Source organism: Maniola hyperantus, chromosome 17, assembly GCF_902806685.2.
Source record: "Maniola hyperantus chromosome 17, iAphHyp1.2, whole genome shotgun sequence".
In the NCBI taxonomy this organism is placed as follows: Eukaryota; Metazoa; Arthropoda; class Insecta; order Lepidoptera; family Nymphalidae; genus Maniola; species Maniola hyperantus.
In genome coordinates this window covers 2,823,419-2,844,591 of record NC_048552.1, presented here as the reverse complement: position 1 = coordinate 2,844,591, position 21,173 = coordinate 2,823,419, and the positions used below count along the sequence as shown (strand labels likewise).

The 21,173-nt window shown below is 36.6% G+C and overlaps 1 protein-coding gene across 3 annotated transcripts in view; it reads left to right on the top strand.

Moving 5' to 3' along the window:
• Nucleotides 1–21,173, top strand: part of nAChRbeta2 (nicotinic acetylcholine receptor beta2) — a 65,810-nt gene that overhangs the window by 17,333 nt on the left and 27,304 nt on the right. For all 3 annotated transcript variants that reach the window (XM_069504401.1, XM_069504402.1, XM_034977326.2), the window contains 3 exons: nt 1,856–2,008; nt 5,171–5,283; nt 5,593–5,705. In XM_069504401.1, the coding sequence (XP_069360502.1) occupies nt 1,856–2,008; nt 5,171–5,283; nt 5,593–5,705 (379 nt within the window). The remainder of the gene's footprint in view (nt 1–1,855; nt 2,009–5,170; nt 5,284–5,592; nt 5,706–21,173) is intronic.

Below are 21,173 nucleotides of genomic sequence, written 5' to 3'. Positions count from 1 at the left end.
ACAGAACAAATTGCCATCAACTTAGCTGCGTTATTGCTGCAATTAAATCAACCATTTTACTGTTACGTGACATAATTTATTAAATTGCCTCGGCCTGAAATATTACTTTAGTTCTTAACTAGCTTATGCTCGCGACTTTGTTCGCATGGACTACGCAAATTTCAAACCCCATATTTCACTCCCTTTGGGGTTGAATTTTCAAAAATCCTGTCTTAGCAGATGCCTACGTCATAATAGCTGCATGCCAAATTTCAGCCCGATCCGTTCAGTAGTTTGAGCTGTGCGTTGATAGATCAGTCAGTCAGTCCCCTTTTCCTTTTATATATTTAGAGAAGACTTCCACAATTATTTTACGTAAGCTCTATTGCCTGAATTTTTTTAAAGGGAATCGAAGATTATTTTTATTTAAACCCATAAAAGAGCGTGTATCATCAGTCAGTCTGTCAGTCAGTCAGTTACCTTTTCCTTTTATATATTCAATATTCAGTTAATGTGAATCTTCTAAATGAGTGGACATTTTCACGGACACACTGGCGTCCGTAAGCTCATCTAGTAATTTTTTATCAAAGCATTTTACTATTAGTTTTATTTGGGTATCGGCATATTTCACTTTACAAATAGATTCATTACAATGTGAGACAGTCTTGAAACGATTTCTTTTCGATTTCACGATTCCAATAGCCGATAATAACACAAAATTATTCCGGGAAATGGCATTTTGTCATCGCGCGCGAGCTGCGAAATTGCAAAATAAAATAGATGGTCTAAAATGTATATAGACGGCCTCATAAATCCAGTCTCATTGTAGTGTTGCCATGATACGGCACAATAGGCGGCTGAAATATGGCGCGTGTCGGGACTGCAACGCTTTTATTGAATGCGTGAACCCATATCGATGTGATACACTTTGATGTTTTCATATTATTCTACGTGAATATAAGTATATGTAGAATATACAGTTCTTAGCTTTATCACGGTCACATTAAATACTTTTATTGTTGCTATTAAAAGTCTTTAAAAAATTAATGCGAAAGTGTGTATGTCTGTCTCTTAGCTAGATTTTCACGGCTGTGAAAAGCTAGCAAAAAGACAGACATCTCAACGAAATTCTGAGGAAATTCTTAGGTTTCACTGAATTAAAAGTATCGGACTTTTAATTCAGTGAAACCAAAGAATTCCCTCGGAATTTTCAAAAAACTTAAATCCTATAGCCTAATCTTAATAGTTCTACATAATTGCAATAAAAATGTTCAGCTTTGATGATAATATTTATGAGCTCATGGGAAGCCCCCTGAAAAATTAGAAGAACATAAAATTTTTCATCATAAAATTTTATAGACATTGAGCTATAAGAATTACGAAAATATTTTTTATCCTCCGTGTATTATAAGCTGTGATGGCCTAGTGGTTTTAAGACATTTTCGGGAGGTCAGAGGTTCGATTCCGGACACGTACTGGCTCTAACTTTTCGGAGTTACCTATATACGTTTTAAGCAAATACTAGGACCGATTGTCTAGTACACAAGCTCTAAACTAAATTAAATTAACAGGTTTAAATCTAGTGCCATCCTTTTCCGCAAGCAACATTATGAAAGGGATGCAATAGATTTAGACGTGTCATTTTAGTTTAGTTTAGAGATTTTCACTTGCTTTAACGGTGATGGAAAATATAGTGAGGAAACCTGCATGCTTAAGAATTCTCCATAATGTTTGTATAGGTGTGTGAAGTTTGTCGATCCGCACATGGCCAGTGTGGTAGATTGTCACCAAACCCTTCTCATTGTGAGAGGAGACCCGTGATTAGTAGTGAGCCAGCGATGGGTTGATGATGATGAATTTATCGTCCATTATACAGATCTCCGTCTACCCACACGATGTCGCCCTGGATGAAGAAATTGTTTCTTCAGCTGATGCCCAAACTCCTCATGATGAGGAGGACCAAGTACTCCCTACCAGACTACGATGACACCTTCGTGTCTAATGGATATACCAATGAGTTGGAAATGAGGTTAGTAGTCTCTTATAGCTGTTAAGCTTATGCTCGCGATTTCATCCTATTTTACCGCCTTAGAGGTTGAATTTTCAAAAATCCTTTCTTACCAGAAGTCATAATAGCTATCAGCATGTCAAATTTCAGCTTGATTCGTCCAGTAGTTTGAGCTGTGTGTGTGTTGATTAAATAAGCTGTGATAGCCTAGTGGTTAGGACGTCCGCCTTCTAATCGGAGGTCGGGAGTTCGATCCCGGGTACGCACCTCTAACTTTCCGGAGTTATGTGCGTTTTAATTAATTAAATATCACTTGCTTTAGCGGTGAAGGAAAACATCGTGAGGAAACCTGCATGCCTGAGAGTTCTCCATAATGTTCTCAAAGGTGTGTGAAGTCTATCAATCCGCACATGGCCAGCGTGGTAGACTATGGCCAAAACCCTTCTCACTCTGAGAGGAGACCCGCGCTCTGTAGTGAGCCGGTGATGGGTTGATCATGATGATGATGATGTTGATAGATCAGTCAGTCAGCCTATCCTTTGCACCATGCCAATAGGGATGATGACTACCAGTTAAATCAGCGACTTTTATCGAACGTCAAAACGCTCGCTTAGGGGAGCTGTATGAAAGTCACAGATGTGACTTTCATACAGCTGACATCATAAACATCTGACGTAACTTGACGTAGGTACTCTTTTAGTTGAATCGATAGTTTAAAATGGTTAGTAAACTTAAAACCAGCAGCGAATGTGGATTTTACGAATTTTACAAAACCCTCTATTTAATTATTACTTGGAAATAATTTATTTTTCATTTAGTCGTCATCCCCATTGTCGAATGAAAAGTAAAATGTCAAAAAGTAGTAGAGTTTGCCTAACACTGGGGCCGATCTCTTGTACACAATCTCTAAACTAATTTAACAGGTCTAAATCTAGTGCTATCCTTTTCCGCAAGCAACATTATGTAAGGGAGCGCAATAGATTTAGAGGTTCCATTTTGGTTTAGTTTTAGAGATTGTGTACAACGGAATTAGCCACAATGTTAGTCGTTACCCATAACCAAACTCTATTATGTTTTGCTGTTAAAAAGTATAAAGATAACATCACGACAAACTTTTTACGGCAATTTTTTACTGTGTTCAGACCATGAAGGAACTCAGTCATGCCTTTTTATTCGCTTTTACTAGCTCCTTACTTTATCCCGCCGTTTATTGGACGTAAACTGTGGAATGTTTACGATTGGGGCCAGTGTTTGGGCCACAGGAAACCGTTTGCGTATTAGCGATAATTTTAGTCAATTATCTCTATATATAAAAATGAATCGCTAAATGTGTTGCTGGATCGCAAATCTCGAGAACAGCTGAACCGATGTCGCTAATTTTCGCTATTTTTATAATATTTCTTGAAGTACCAGGGTGGTTTACGGAGAGAAAAATTGCCTGAAAAAGATCGACTGTTAGGCGGTACGAAGTGCGCCGTGGCAGCTAGTTCATCGATATAAATGACAAGATATGCCCAAGCCAACAAAATTTTTCACGGTTTTGGAACCAAACAAATCAGCGCCACCTCTTAGATACTAATGAACGACCCGTTTGAAATCCAGACGTCACTGAGGTTGCATTGGTGCTAAATAAACATTTTAGGACCAATGAGTCGGTGCCATTTTGCTTGTTCAATGGCCCTGTCCTTACGAAGTAATATATAAGTAATGTCAATATTCTAAAACGTTATTGCTTGTAGGTAAAGCTTTAGGCGTACCATGAGAAATTTTGTAAAATAAAAAACAATATAAAATTTAATAGGTGCTTACTTAATTGAAATTACGTAAAAAAAAATTCGAAGTACAATATAACCTTAAATAATAAAATTAGAGTATCATCACTATTCACTACCCATATTATAAATGCGAAATTGAGTTTGTTTGTTGGTTTGTCCTTCAATCACGATGTAATGAAGCAACGAATCGACTTGATTTTATGTGTGGATATAGTTAAAGATCTAGAAATAGCATGGACTAATTTTTGTGCCAAGAAATTAAAAAGTTCCCATGGGATTTTTAAAAAACTTAAATATTTTCTGACAAAGTCGCGGGCATCGTCTAGTATGAAAGGTAGTTGATTTTCTTGAATAGTTAGCACTTTTAAACCTAAACTTGTAGTTTCTAAAGTTAAAAATATATATCTTAATTACATCTACAGAAAAAAATTCTCGATGTTTGTGACCAACATAAGTAAAATTATAAATAATATGATTTGAATAATAGTCGTAAACGAAACGTACCTACATAAGCTGTTTATATTATATTAATTTATGTTGCATAAATAAGGCGAAATAAACGATCAGATCAACCCGTTTGATATTTTCGTTTTGAAAATATTCACCATGAGGAGGAGAATCTTCGCCCATTTAATGCATATACATAAAATGGTCCTTAAAAATAGCATTTTTGAAAGAGTTATGGCAACATAAATAAATGTGGATAACCGTATTATTCCACCTTTCCATTGTATAGAGCAGGAAAGAATCCAACCGAGCCCTTTTATTTGCTTTTATAAGCTCGTTACTTTATCCGTTTGTAGGACGTGCAAATGTAAAAATATTTTACGATTTAGACCATTGTTTAGGTCTCGAATGACGGTTCGCGTATTAGCGATTATTTTACTCAATAATTCTTGAACCTTTTGTGAATAAAACTTTGGATACAAAAAAGATTATTGATATCAAAGATGCCACTTAAATGCCACTTAAAATTACAATATCGCATCTTAGTTTTTTCGCAGAATTTTAAAGTTGGTCATATCACAAAAAATTTAGGCTTTACTCTTCCGAAAATGTTTATGTCTATTATTACGTAGATAACGGGTAGGTACAAACTTACCACGATTTAAATAAATAATTAAATAAAATAGTTTTTATTTATTTATTATCTAGAAAAGGGCAAAACGTTGCAATATGGTAAATTAATCTAACAATCATTATATCTTGTGGGCAGTTGAATGCAAAGCCGATTGCTACCATGCAACTTACTTGTTAAGAAATTCATCAATTGTATGAATTGTATTGAAACATCGGTGTATATGAAACTGTTCAGCGATTTCCATTATTGCCAATTGAATTTTTTTTTTAAATAAAATGTCCGAGCAAGTGGGAGAAAAAGATTTTCTGAGCCCCTTGTTTATTTCAGCAGGGACAGTCTGACGGATGCGTATGACAGCAAGGGTGAGGAAGGCGATTATCGGAAGTCACCCAACCCTGAGGATGACATACTTGGAGCGGGAACATATCAGAGACCTTCAGGTAAAAATCATAGACTTTTTAACACGTTTCTACTAACTACAGTACGCGGCCGAAAGTAATGTACATCGACCTTTAGAAGCAGATTTGTAGAGCACCGTCTCTGTCGTCGAGACCGACAAAACGTCATATAGGTATGAGTGACAGAGACAACGCTAACAGAGACACGACATAGGCTACTTTTTATCTCGGAAAATCAAAGAGTTCCCACGGGATTTTTAAAAATCTAAATCCACGCGGACGAAGTCGCTGGCATCATCTCACAGAGTAATAGACAGAGTATAGTCTCACAGAGTAAAAATTTGTCAACAGTGACGGAGTCTGAAAATATGCTACCACGACATTTGTCTCCCGAAGTGGCGGCTGCTCTACAGAGCGTGCGATTCATCGCCCAGCATATCAAAGACGCAGATAGAGACAATGAGGTGAGTGAATAGTCTGCGAGTGTTATCACTCACATACGTTTATAGGTACCTATAGTGCATTTAGTATTAACTGGCGTGTTTCCACTGGAGACCTTCATTAGCAATAACAATAGGATTACATTCGACATGACACGTAAACAATAGGGGTAATAAACCAAACACTCATAGAGCACATTCCTCCCAATATATTTACAAAAATATATTTTTTGTACGACAAAACGTTCACAGTTACAAAAAATCGGTGATTTTCACGACAGGCAAACTAGAAACCGAAATAAGCTCGCTACTCCTGCGCTCCGCCTCTGGAAGGTGGGAAAGTCATTTGTGGGAATGAGTGTAATATCCATACTTCCATACTAATATTATAAATGCGAAAGTGTGTCTGTCTGTCTGTCTGTCTATCTGTCTGTCTGCTAGCTTTTCACGCCCCAACCGTTTGACCGATTTTGATGAAATTTTGTACAGAGTTAGCTTACATCCCGAGCACAGATCCCGGGGCAGGACATAGGCTACGTTTTATCCCGGAAAATTAAAGAGTTCCCACAGGATTTTAAAAACCTACATCGGGAAGTACCCTGTAGGTTTCTTGACAGACCGACAGACAGACAGACAACAAAGTGATCCTATAAGAGTTCCGTTTTTCCTTTTGAGGTACGGAGCCCTAAAAAGATAAAAAAAAAATTATAGCTAGAATAGCGAATTGTTGTTGCTTGCGAAATAAAAGAAAAAAAGCAGTTTAGCAGTTCTTACCCTAATGAGTCGGCGGTGAAGAAAGAAAGTTTCGGCAATAAAACTCTCCCTCTTTACGAGCGCACGAGTGCGCGCGGCCTTTCTTTCTCGTGATAACTTTAAATTGCCTCCAAATCTCCTCATATAAATACGACCCTTAAAACTTGTCGGGAGTTCGCCGCGTTTGTATTACGCGCGCTGAATGGAAATTATGTAACTTACAAGTACTTTGGCCTGGATGCATTTTTAAAATATGACGTTTCAAAGTGCTAATTTTTATTTGAGTCAAGTGTCCCCCCCCTCTATCAGCCAAATTTCAATATAGGAACGTGAAAATATTCTCAATTCACAGCAGTAGTATATAATAATTAATCAATTTTAAAGGAAAACTATCATGGCTAAGTAGGGTTGACAGGTTAAGGAGTTATATCTGTTTTTCGAGGATTGTGACTACGGAAATCTACACTGCGCATGGCCCGCCACGCGCTTGGCCGGTTTTAAATAAAGTACGCGTCCGCGACAGGTCGAGACGGCAATCGGGGCATGAGGTGGAGGGACGCCCCACACACCCGCATATCACCCGCGCTATCCAGCACCAGAATAGCACGGGGGCTGTGCGGGTGTGCGGGGCGTCCACACTCCGATTGCCATTTCGAACTGTCTGATTGAATCTCGACAAAATCAAGTCTAGTAAATCGCTTAGAACCGCAGGGCGATTGTCTAAAACCTGCATCAATCATTATTACAATCTCAATTGTTCTGATTGGCTGAATTTGTGCGATTCTTCTTGCAACAATGCATTGTGGCCAATAGTGAGCGAGCATTAACCAATCAGAGATGATTGCGATTGTGACATTGTAGCTGTCAAACAACCGCGGTAGGGCCACAGATGTCAAAGGACAAAAGTAACAGATTATTTCAATCAAGACTCAAACACGGGAAATCATAGTGTTGGCGTCTTGATATGGCTGCTGCAAACAAGCTAAACGAAAATAAATTAATATTTTACAGTGTAACTTTAAAATATACTATACCTACTCTTCTCTATAGCTGTTGCTGTAAAGTACAATATTTATTGGACCCTGCAATCTGCACAACTGCAAAGCGGTTCGTGTTGTTACCCGTTGTAGTGTAGGAGCAAAATGTTCATTGTTCAACACAAAGTACAAATAATGGTCGTGTGCAATTGCTAAAATCGTAAAAACGTAGAAATTATTATTAAGCAAACCTGACTACATACCTACATGAACTTACTCGGAATATAATTTAAGAAAGCTCTGTTAAAAATGTTTTCTTTAATTTTACTTAACATTTTACCTGATAACCTAAATAAAAGCTAAATTATAAAATAAACAAAATCACATCCATACATAATTCCTACTAATCTATATGTATAAAAGGAAAAGTTGACTGACTGATCTATCAACGCACAGCTCAAACTACTGGACGGATCGGGCTGGGCATGCAGATAGCTATTATGACGTAGGCATCCGCTAAGAAAGGATTTTTGAAAATTCAACCCCTAAGAGGATTAAATAGGGGTTTGAAATTTGTGTAGTTCACGCGGATGAAGTCGCGAGCATAAACTAGTCTAAATATAAAAGGAAAAGTTAACTGACTGACTGACTAATCTATCAACGAACTGTCTTCTCGTCTTTCGAGTATCGTCTTTTTCTAAGTGTTTCGATATATCAGAATTCAATTAATCTCAGTACTTACAATTATGAATCTCAATAAATGAATATTTATATTTTCATTTCTATTACTATTCCTACATTCATGAATATGTAAATATTTACTCATTCAATGCGGCAATTTTAATAATACATTCATTCGATCATTTCAGTTCACTGATCCCCGAGCATAATTCGTTCACTCACTGAGAGCGCACATTCGTTACGAGCTCTGTAAATATTATACTCTGTGATTTTTGATTTAACTTAAAATAATTTTAATTGTTAACCAATATTGAGCATAATTATCTAATAATTAGATGACCTCTTTTCTCTTTTCTTCACTTGAGTGTTTTGGGTTTCACTTAATCCTTTTTGACGACCTACCTGGCGCAGTGGTGAGCGTTGTGATCTCATCAGTGGGAGGTCCCGGGTTCGATTCACGGCAGGGGAAATTTGGAAGTTTATAATTTCAAAATGTCCTCTGGTTTGGTTTGGTGGGGGGCTACGGCCGTGGCACCCTACCGGCAAAGCCGTGCGACCAAGCGATTTAGCGTTCCTGTACGATGCCGTGTAGAAACCAAAGGGGTTTAATAAATACTGCCCCACCCCATCCAGGTTAGCCCGCTACCATCGTAGACTGTTTCACTACTTACCACCAGGTGTAATTGCATTAAAGAGCTAACTTGTATTTGAATTTAAAAAAAAATCTATTTTGATCAAATATTTATCACGTTTGTCAGAATTTGAAGTGCAAAGTGTGTTATATAAGTTAACAAAAAATAAATAAAATTTTATAATTTTAAAGAAATAATACAGCGTAGAAAGAAAACCTCTACATTTTTACGGCTCTACGTACTTAAATTATTATACTCTTCAATATTTATGAACGAAAATGGATGATATCTTGTTAAACGTTTCGTAATATTAAACGTTAATAATTAATTCGGAATATATTACGATACATCTATAAAACCCTCATAGCCTATTACAAGTAAGTATATTACATGTTTTCCTAACAGACACAACTTTCGTAATATTTTTATTAATTATTTATTTAGATACACAGCGTATTTTCGATTTAATACAGTTACATATTATATAGCGGCCCTAGTACATATTGGCTCAAAGCGTTGGGCCAACCTATTCTTAATGGTGTGTGCCTAAAATACTCATTGGCTAGAGCACTTTGAACCAATATGTTGGTTCAATACTCTAGTGCTAATCTCACTACGCGCAATGGCATTAATATACCGAATACCGACCTACGTACGACTATAGATTAAACTGCTAATTTATTAGTATTACGTTACCATAATCTCGTAAGTAGTGCTTCGTGGCTGCCTCAAAATGTATCAAATAGCTTAAAACCTTAAGCTACACGACGGAGACGTAATTGGTGCGGACTTTATACAATATTAACAATGATTTAGAAGCTTCAGCAAGCGACATAATATTTTAACACTCTATCCTCTAATACCTCGTGAATATTTAATGTGGAAATTCCGCTGTAGATCGCCTCGGGGTGCTTTAATTCTGACGACACGATCTGATGACTCGCTCTTAGATTACTAGACCGTGTATATATTTCTAAATAATTGATCCAATATTAAAGTTTAATTCTACTTAGTATTTAAGTTTGACGTAATAACGCGATGATAAAAAGACAAATAAGAGATTAAAATTTAAAACGAACATTCATATCTTGTAACTCTTGCAACCATGGAAATGCTGCGTAGAAAAAATCTAAAGTAAATATACCCTTTTAAAATATTAGAAAAAAAAGAGATTTTGGTTTAGAACTATAAGCAAAACCGGGCTAGATACCGGCTGCATATTACCAAAAATCAACTAGAGTTATGGAATACCTAATTATATAAAATTAATACACTATAAGATGAAAACCTCCTCGTTATATTTTATAGAAGTCGGCTAATAACTGATATAGTTCTATAAGTTCTTAAGTATGGCTTACCTGGAAGAAGTCACTGTAGTGACAAGGTCACCCTTTGTTTTAAGGCTATTCTGTATTCTTTGTCATAGTATTAAAAATACAGATTTTTAAATAAATAAAATACATAAAAAGTCGTGTCGTGTCGCTGTAATATCGTACCGTATGCTTTAAGCAATACCACGCTCATGTTACGTGTTTTAATTAAGATCCTGCACGTGCCTCACAGTCTGTGGATTTCGAGGAGCATGTACATGGGAAAACAGTGATTTTCCAGGCAACTTGTTGTACTGCAAGTTGTAAAGTTAATGCCGCCAAGCACGGGGACTGAAAGTGAAGCTCGCCTTGTATATTTTTAGCTTTAAATTATACAAATGTGTAATTATTTAAATATACAATTTTGCTGCATATTTTCTCGAATCTTCTCTCTTATAACTTCTCTTGAATATTATCATTTCTTTTTCAACTTAATATTGCTCTTCTGTATTGTGTTGGTAGACTTACCTTATGTAATAATATATCTATTTATAATTAATGTTACTGGTGTATGTATTATTTGAGTATGTGTATTAACTATTAAATTGATTTATTACTTTAGAACTCAAATTGAGATTGAAATATATTCATTGTATAGATACGTGAGTATCCATGATTGTTTGTTTTGGTCTCAACGCCATCTCTTTGTAAAGGTCGATGTACATTATTTTCTGCCACGTACTGTACAAAATGTTTTACTTAAGTATATATTGTAGTCTTTTTATAAAATTAGAGTTTCACAAGATCGGCTTCTTATCAATTAATACCTAAGTGTTGAAACATACAAAATAAAATAAAAACGACGAAATAATTGTTCAAACTAAAATAAAAGTACATAACAATGAATCGGGTAGTACAAATATGACCTAAAAATGTTAGATCAAACAAGATAAATAACAAATGAACACAGACAACAGACGGCGACCGTTAAAAATGACCCCACATATATTTTGAAGCGTGCCAGTGGGTTACTAGGTTGCGATTTAGCACCCCGGGCTAGTTGCAGGTGACTTTCAGAGTTTTTCCGAAACAGATGCTAGTTTTTTATTACAATCTATGCTTGTGTATTCCAAACTGCTCAAAAAAGTAACGAGTCTTTGGCTTGATTTTAGTGTTATGGTCATAGGAATATGAAAAATCCAAAATGGAAAAAATGGTATGGAGTAGGGTTAGATATAGAAAAAAAATACAATAGTGTATTGAGTTTGATATCAAGGGAAACGAATATTGTTTACCGCCAGAAAAGATAGCTCCATAATCGTAAAAAAAACCGGCCAAGTGCGAGTCAGGCTCGCGCAACGATGGTTACGTACTACAGTCGTATTTTTTTCGACATTTGCACGATAATTCAAAAACTATGATGCATAAAATAAATAAAAATCTATTTAGAATGCACAAGTGAAGCCTTTTCATATGATACCCACTTGACTATTATTATCCTATTTATCTTACTTTGGAAATTGAAAACACTATTTATTAGTTCATGACCACAATTAAATTTTTTGTATGATGTAATCACAAATTCACGGTTTTCAGATTTTGTCCCTTATGTCTGCTATTAAACATACCTACCTGCCAAATTTCATGATTCTAGGTCATCGGGAAGTAGGTACTTCCCGTAGGATTCTTGACAGACAGACAGACAACAAAGTGATCCTCTAAGGGTTTCCGTTTTTCCTTTTGAGGTACGGAGCCCTCAAAAGATAACACTACCTTTAAAATTTTAGATGTAGTTACCTACCTATACAGCGTAAAAAGATTCAAAGATTCTGAAAGATGACGGGAGATATAAAAAAAAAATAAGTAAGAGTACATAAATATGTAAATATGTAATGAAAAAGGTAAATGTAACGCACACCGTTATGTGATAATGAATAATGATCGTGGAATATAAAGGTGTTGATTCCTAATGCGTCCAAAATATGTCGACGAAACATCAAACAATGTAAATAACGAATGAACACAAACAATAGGCAGCAGGTGCTTAAGCTTGAAACACACACAACGCGAGATAGCAGGGTGACGTGGGGTCAGTGAGTCCTGCATGGCTAGGACTTGTAATAAAAGGCTTGTATGATGAAGGCTGCACAATCTTTGTAGCTGTGCTCCTGTAGCGCCATTGTTATCATGCACAGAAATCAGCGAATCAATGACAAAAATCAAAAATAAAGTCATTTATTAAAATAGGTGGTACCTATTTTGCACATTTTTCTTTACACTTTCTTATTATTGGTTAAATACTCGATTGCAGCAAAAATACCATGAATTCAGCTTATCGTAAAAAGATGAATAATAGCATTAATATCACAGTTTTACGAATGTTTATATTAATCATAGCTTAAAAGCTAAGGAAATTGGAAGAGGACTTATTTCACACAGTTCCTTGAATTACAAATGTACATATTATGTACAGTACGCGACCCGAAAGTAATGTACATCGACCTTTAGAAGGAGATAGCAGATTTGTAGAGCACTATTTCTGTCGTTGAGACCGACAAAACGTCATATAGGTATGAGTGACAGAGACAACGCTTTACAAAGCCGAAATGTCATTCTAAAGGCCAATGTACATTACTTTCGGCTCGTACTGTACGACGCATGAGCTTGACATAACATCCTGTCGTAGCGTCTAGCAAGGCCGCCTCGCGTTGTGTTTATTCCAGCCTTTAAAAATGATCCGCACATATTCGGAGCATGCCAGTGGGTTACTAGGCTCAGAGGCCTGACGATATGGAAACGCGGGTCATTTGCGGCTGTTATCACAGATTTTATGCAATAAAGACCATGCATTTAAGATAAAAGCGAACTAAAAGTCTCATTAGATTCATAATAATCTTGAATTAGTTTTTAAAGCTCAGATTAAATAAGTACATGCAAAACATTAACTTGCTCTCAAAAACGTGATGGTTATTCAAAATACCTGCGATAACAAATTACACATGGAATTGAGAGCTTCGTCCGCTTGCGTTGAGGCTTTTGAAAATTCTGTGGGAACTCTTGTTTTCCGCGATAAAAGTAACCTACGCCTGTTCCTCTTGGGTGCAAGTTACCTCTATACCAAATATATGACGCCTGCGACTTCGTTCAGGTGGATTTCAGGACGTTACTAAAAGCCCGTCGGAACTTTTTGATTTTTTGGGACAAAAGTAATCTATATCCAAGGGTACCAAAGTTCGTTAAAATCAGTTAAAACGATGGACCATGAAAAACTAGGAGACAAACAGACACACTTTCGCATTTATAATATTAACTAGCTTATGCTCGCGACTTCACCCGCGTGGACTGCACAAATTTCAAACCCCTATTTCACCCCCTTAGGGGGTGGAATTTTCAAAAATCCTTTCTTAGCGGATGCCTACGTCATAATAGCTATCTGCATGCCAAATTTCAGCCTGATCCGTTCAGTAGTTTGAGCTCTGCGTTGATAGCTCAGTCAGTCCAGTCAGTGGAGTCAGTCAGTCAGTCAGTCAGTCAGTCAAGTCAGTCAGTCACCTTTTCCTTTTATATATTTAGAAGGTGGTAATTAATTAGCAAACGTAAAAATGAAGTTTCCAATATGAATTGCTATTCCACAGATTAGCTATTCTAAACTCTGTTTCAGTCGTCATACTCAAGATACGACGATTGCGACTCCGTTGCGTAACCAACCATCCCGTAATCACGACACACACAATCCCCACCGTACAAGGATGTCTGTCACATCCGCACAAGTCAACATCACAAACATCTGCCTCTTGACATAAGTCCTAGTTTCCTACCTCCAAGGTCCCGATTTATTTACCACCCGATCCCGACGTTTCCCCCTTAGGGCGGTTTCAGACTAGCGTATTTTTTTGCGCGTATTCGGTCGTTTCAGCATACGCGCTTACACGCGCGCTACATACGCGCTTCAAAAAACCGGACTCGCGTATACGGGCATATTTCGGCTGTGTTCGCTTGAACTGGGGGTGTTGCGGGGAGGTGTCTCTCGCGACTCGCGCTTATACGAGCTTAGAAGCGCGTCAACGCTCGTATGAGTTGAGCGTGTGCCAAAAGGCAGGCCTATACGCGCCTACATGCGCTTCCAAAAATGAGCTTATACGCGCGTATAAAACGCTAGTCTGAAACCGCCCTTACTCCATATTTCACGTATGTTTTGGCGGCCATTTTAAAACACGGAAGCGCTTAGGTAAAATATGTGTCGGCGTTAGGAATGCTTTTACTCTCATATACGTGTGAATGTACTATTTTTTAGGTAAATAAAAATGTGTAGGTGTGAATTCGTATATTTTATGCAACAACGCTTAAACTCATATTTAGGTAAGAACTTGATTTTCCACTAATTTAAAGGTAAAAAGTGAGCAATAAGTTTTGAAACAAAAGCATAGCAATAATAATTAATGTTTGGATATTAAAAATTTTCTAATTATACCTACATACCTACTGTACTACATTCGAGATGGTTTGGTAATTTTAAAATTCAATCCCTAAAGGGGTAAAATAGGGGTTTGAAATTAGTGTAGTCCACGCGGACAAAGATCCGGGATACCTAGTCAACAAATATCCATACTTAATATTATAAATGCGAAAGTGTGTCTACCTGTATGTCTGTCTGTCTGTCTGATAGCTTTTCACGGCCCAACCGTTCAACCGATTTTGACTGAAATTTTGTACAGAGTTAGCTTACATCCCGGGGAAGGACATAGGCATACATACTTTTCGTCCCGGAAAAATAGAGAGTTCCCACGGGGTTTCAAAAAACCTAAATCCACGCGGCGAGTCGCGGGCATCATCTAGGTTGAAATTAAATTTTTGTACTTTTAATAGTATTTCAATATACTTAGTGCAGAATTATAGTAATTCTATATTGACACGGATTGAGCTCGTAATGTAACTCTCGATTTTACAGTAGGTGGTCAGGAAATAGTAATTATGATATTTAGTGATTTATTAAAGATTCAAAGATTCAAAGATTCAAAGATTCTTGTTGAGTTTTTTGGAGTAAAGAAATTGTCCAGTAGAAATGTTTCGCCTTAAATATTAGGCATGCAAAACAATTAGTTAACCTAGTTAAAACAATAACTATAAGTAATTTGACGCACGTTGTCTTTGTTATGGTAAAATTCAAAATTTAAAATGTCTAAGTTGAAAAAATTCATTAATGGTATATAATGTCTTGTCTATTACAAAAATCATTGGCAATTTATTCTTAAATTGATTTATATTATTCATTTTGTATATATTATATATATAGTATATATTATATTGCAATATTGTATAGTGGTGGCTTATAATTAATCTCTAAACTAAATAAAATTGAAAGATCTAAAATATGTAATTGCTGTCTGTCCATTCTAGTATGTTCTTTATAGAACAGGATAGGTAGCACTAATTTAGATCTGTCATGGTTAGAGGAGTTGCAGAGCAGAATAGCTACACTGTGTAACTTAATTAGCACATTGCCACCAGGTATACGTATTCTAGTAACACACATGAACCCTACGTATTCTAGTGACTACGTAAAAAAGTACGTACGTAAAGTACGTAGGGTTGGAAAATCATGGAGTGCTCGCCCAGACTGCGGGGCGTGTGCATGATCTTAATTAAACACGTGACAGCGCGTCGTGCTTTTTATATAATACTCGCGTCAACATACCGTAGTATAAGATTTTACGTCTCACCAAACGTTGCTAGAATTCGAGAATCGAAACAAAATAACACTCAAAGTAAAATGGACCTAAAGAGCCTTGAATTGAAGTCAACAAATTCAATGCCACTGATTTTAATTTCGCTACGTTCCGCTTGGAGCGCTGGCCTGTAGATGTGGAGACAACTTGAGCTTTAAAACAAGGGCTCTTAAGATCCAGTTTACTATAACGCGGAGGGTGTTTTCGACTCTCGAATTCTAGTAACGTTTGGTGAGACGTAAAATCTTATATTACGGGTACAGAAGAATGCAGAGAAATTGCTACCCAGTTGGTAAACTAAAATAAATGTAAAAAGTATTCTCATGAAAATATAGTTTATTACTTAGGTTATACTATTTTCTTAGACTTTAGAGGTATATTAACTATTTTCTTAGAGTTTCCATGGGATTTTGAAACACTTAAATCGATGCGGTTGAAGTAGGGGCATCTTCTACATCGTTGTAAGTACTTTCATGTAAAGTATTATGTCAGTCAGTCAAATCCTTTTAAATTTATCAGCATCATCATCACCATCATAAAAGTAGAAGATAGAGATATTAGTTGAGAAATTCTACACCATTTAAAAAAAAATTAGCTAATGATGACTAATAAGTATTCTCCTTTTTCCCTCCAACTAAGCGTTAAGCTTGTACTAGGAGTAGGTATGACAATAGTGCAACGGGCGGAGTTTGAACCGGGACTTTCGGATTTCAGTCCGCTCCTCTAACCGTTGATTCTATTGAGGCTCATGTGGTATTGATAGTTTCAGGCAATATACATAAAAACAGCACAATCTACGTCTTTAGAATATTAGTGCAGTTATACATTCGCGAAAATAGCGAGGGAGCAAATTATTTCCAGAGATCGGTTGAGCTCAACTAACCGATTGCATGTTTACTAATAATCAGCAATTTCGCATTGATGGAGCAAATATTTACATATTCAGATTGCGGATTAGCGTGTGTGAGTTCAAATCTCATACGGGAAGAGGTATTCTGTAGGATTATCAAAATAGGGATTTAGACTTAATACTATTTACTTTTAACATTTATTTTATTTTATTTTATATTTTTAAGAAATCTATTATTGTAACAAGAATATGTTATTAAATATTAAGAAAAAGAATTTGAACTATTTTTAATTAAAATTAAATTATTATTGGATATTATTACATATTAAATTACATATAAGGAACACAAAAAAATACTTATAATACAGAGAAAAAGCAAGTAATAATTAAGTACCTAGGTCTAGTAGACTATGAATGGGCAACCCCTGGTGTGTGTGTATGTGTGTATGTGTATTATTTTTCGTTATTACGTACGTAATATATCATCATCTCAACTCATCGCCGGCACATCACTGAGTACGTTCTCCTCTCAGAAAGAGAAGGGTTTAGGTCATATTCCACCATGCTGGCTGATGTTTATTTTTGCATACAGTTCTAGAAAGTTAGCTTAAGTACATGGTGGAATTCCGAATAGATACACATAGTAGAAATTACTTTAATGCAAACTAAAACAAAGATCAGTTTTCTACTTTAAGGAAAAAATCGCCATCTGGAATACAAAAAAAAAATATATTTCTGGGGTAGCTATTGAGAGGGTGAAAAGTGGAATTTAATGAAAAATTCATGATTTTTTAAGTGGACAATATTTGGACGAACAAATTAGTACCTACATTACATATATATAAATGACTAAGAATTAATATAACACTAACAACACAAAGAAACTTGTACACATGTACACTTTTCAAAAAATTGATCTAAAATAAATAATTTGTAAAGTTCCATATCAATCAAATAAAATAAAAACGTGTCAAAAATACAAATCAAAATGAAAGTACTTTTCTGAGCATCGATTTTTAACGTGAGGAAAGTTTTTACACGGCTGCGTATTTACAAAGTGTATAAGGAATCCGCGCGCTCAGCGAGCGAGCGCATTATCCCCGGGGCTCAGTGAGCTGTAATGAACGAATGAATGTTTTATTAAACTCGGCAGCGTCACGCCGAGTGAGTCAATGTTGGCATATTTAACTCGGAGGTTCTTTACCGGTTTTTCAATTCGTACGAGTAAATTAAGGATGTTACAGCTTTATACGATTCATGTTATAATTTACCGGATCGTTTCCCCTGTGACTCAGAAAGCATGTTAAGCCATTGGTATGTACCAATTATTATACTATCAAACTTTTGCTCGCACATTGAATAATCACGTGGAGAATGTTCTAGAATCATGGAAGCGTATTTACAAAGTGTATAAGGAATCCTGTATATAAGTGTATAAGGAATCGAAGCTGTGATAGCCTAGTGGTTAGGACGTCTGCCTTCTAATCGGAGATCAGGGGTTCGATCCCGGGCACGCATCTCTAACTTTTCGGAGTTATGTGCGTTTTAATTAATTAAATATCACTTGCTTTAACAGTGAAGGAAAACATCGTGAGGAAACCTGCATGCCTGAGAGTTCTCCATAATGTTCTCAAAGGTGTGTGAAGTCTACCAATCCGCACATGGCCAGCGTGGTAGACTATGGCCAAAACCCTTCTGACTCTGAGAGGAGACCCGCGCTCTGTAGTGAGCTGGTGATGGGTTGATTATGATGATATGATGATGATAAGGAATCCGCGCGCTCAGCGAGCGAGCGCATTATCCCCGGGACTCAGTGAGCTGTAATGAACGAATGAAGGTTTTATTAAACTCGGCAGCGTCACGCCAAATGAGTCAATATTTGCATATTTAACTCGGAGGTTCTTTACTCCGATTTTTGTATTCATACGGGTGAATTAAGGATGTTACAGGTTTTTACGATTTATAATAATTTGCCGGATTGTTTCCTCTGTGACTCAGAGAGCCCGTTTTATACCGTTGGTATATACCATATTCAAAATTCTTTGATCTTTTATCGTTTTGTTTTATGTTTTTTCTTGTACCTTTATTTGTATTTAAATTTATTATTAATCATCTAGTTAAGTGTAAGTGGCACTGCCGTTCTAATTAGATATAAAATTTGCGGGCCTGCTACTGACCTACGACTGCCAACAACCAACCATACCTGATAATAATTCGTCAAATCTAAAAAGCCGCAGTGATTAGTGGTTAAGACGGCGACGTCTTATTCTTCTATTCGGCGGTCCAGGGTTCGATTCCGGGCGCTCATCTCTATATAACTTTTCGAAGGTATGTGCGTTTTAAGCAATTATAAATGTCACTCATTTAACGGTGAAGGATAACATCGTGAGGAAACCTGCATACCTGAGAGTTCTAAATAATGTTCTCAAAGGTGTGTGAAATCTGCCAATCCGCATTTGGCAGCGTGGCGGGATATGGTTTAGGCCCTTCTCATTCTGAGAGGAGACCTGTCTCAGTAGTGGGCCGGTGATGGGTTGATTATCAATTTCTAGTTCACAAACAATTCGATAAGTTGTCGAGTCCAGTAGCACTAATCTTTAATCGAACAGCCCATTAGAAGTGGCCACCGTCCGTGGTCGAAGTGGTCCCCGCGGAGCCTACGAAGCCTCGAAGTCCGTTCCTCAGGGAGACACGAGCGATAGTGGCAATTTAAATCTGCTGATTTCGTCGCTCTGTCCTAATGAGATGAATTCGATGGACCGATTAGATTTGGTTCCAGTCCCAAAGGTATTAAATCAATAAATGTGTTGAGACTGCTTAGTTTTAAGTATTGGCTCAAGATACATAATACTAGGTAGGAACCTACAGAGTTTTGCTTAGAAAAAGTGGCAAAAGTTAGACTTCGTCGGATGCTTAATCATTGGTGTGAAAAATGAAGCATTATTATCAATATCACACAACACGCAAACGCAGATAACTCCGAAAAGTTAGAGGTTAAATCAAAATCAAAATATTTATTCCGGTAGAACAATTATTTTACATAGTGCATAGAAATTGGGACCATCCCAGTAGGTAAGACTACAAAATAAATAATCGTGCTTAGCAAATAGGATCATCATCATCATCAAGCGATAGATGCCCACTGCTGCACATAGGTCTCTTGTAGGGACTCCACACGCCACGGTCTTGCGCTGCGCCGCTGAATCCAGCGGCTCCCTGCGACTCGTCTGATGTCGTCCGTCCACCTAATGGCGGGTTTTCCAACACTGGTCTTCCGGTGCGAGGTCGCCATTCCAGCACCTTGGGACCCCAACGTCTATCGGTTTTACGAACTATTTATTATATTTTTATTTTCATGTACCAAAATTGTAGTTACAAAGTAATAATAAATTAAGTTACATTGGAAATGCTTATCTCTAAACAGATTTCTTCCAGCTTCCCATTCAAGGTTGTGAGTAAGGCGTATCAAGAAGTGGAATAGGTCTACGGTACTAGAATATAGAATAGAATCCTTATCACTACAATATGTATATACACAAAGATATATGCTATGGTATCTAATAAACTACATAAATCTTATAATAAATAATTATATACATAATAATATATGAAAATATAAATACATAATATATAAAATACTCTATAGTAATGATAGGTAATACTGCTTCACTCTGTGTTTGAATGAGTGTACTACGTAACTATGTAACTATAGGACTGCCCATAACCACTTCAGCTCGCAACCCGTTGAGCGGGTGGCGAAGTTGAAGTAGGATAGTAGTATAGAACAAAAATAATATCCTGTATGATTTGAATTTCTCTTATAAATCCACCTAAGTGCCTCCGAGAAATGGGAATAAATCCACATTCGCGATTTTAATTTATTCGTCTAGCGGGGTCTATTTACACTGGAATTTGTAAAATGAGTGGTTATCGAATACCGATAGACCGTGAAAAACGTGTCCGGAATAACAATTTTCCACCGGATTATGGCGCAAACTGGTCTAGTGCACAAGTGTGCTATAAAAACGATTTACTATTTTGATCCCATAAAAATATTCGAGCTGTGGTTTAAGTTAATTATTTTTACTACTTTTTAGGTTCCGTACCTCAAAAAGAAAATGAACCCTTATAGGATCACTTTGTTGTCTGTCTGTGTCTATCGGTCTGTCAATAAACCTACAGGGTACTTCCCTTGATTTAGAATCATGAAATTTGGCAGATAGGTAGGTCTTATAGCAGACATAAGGGTAAAAATCTGAAAACCGTGAATTTAGGGTTACATCATACAAAAAAAATAGTGGTCATGAACTAATTAATTAGTATTTTCAATTTTCGAAGTAAGATAACTATATCAAGTGGGGTATCATACGAAAGGGTTTACCTGTGCATTCTAAAACATATTTTTATTTATTTTTATACAAAATAGTTTTTGAATTATCGTGCAAAATGTCGAAAAAATACGACTGTAGTACGGAACCCTCGGTGCGCGAGCCTGACTCGTACTTAGTTTTTTTAGCCTGGGTTGATTTAGGTTATTTTGGAAAATACTGTTGAACACTTTTA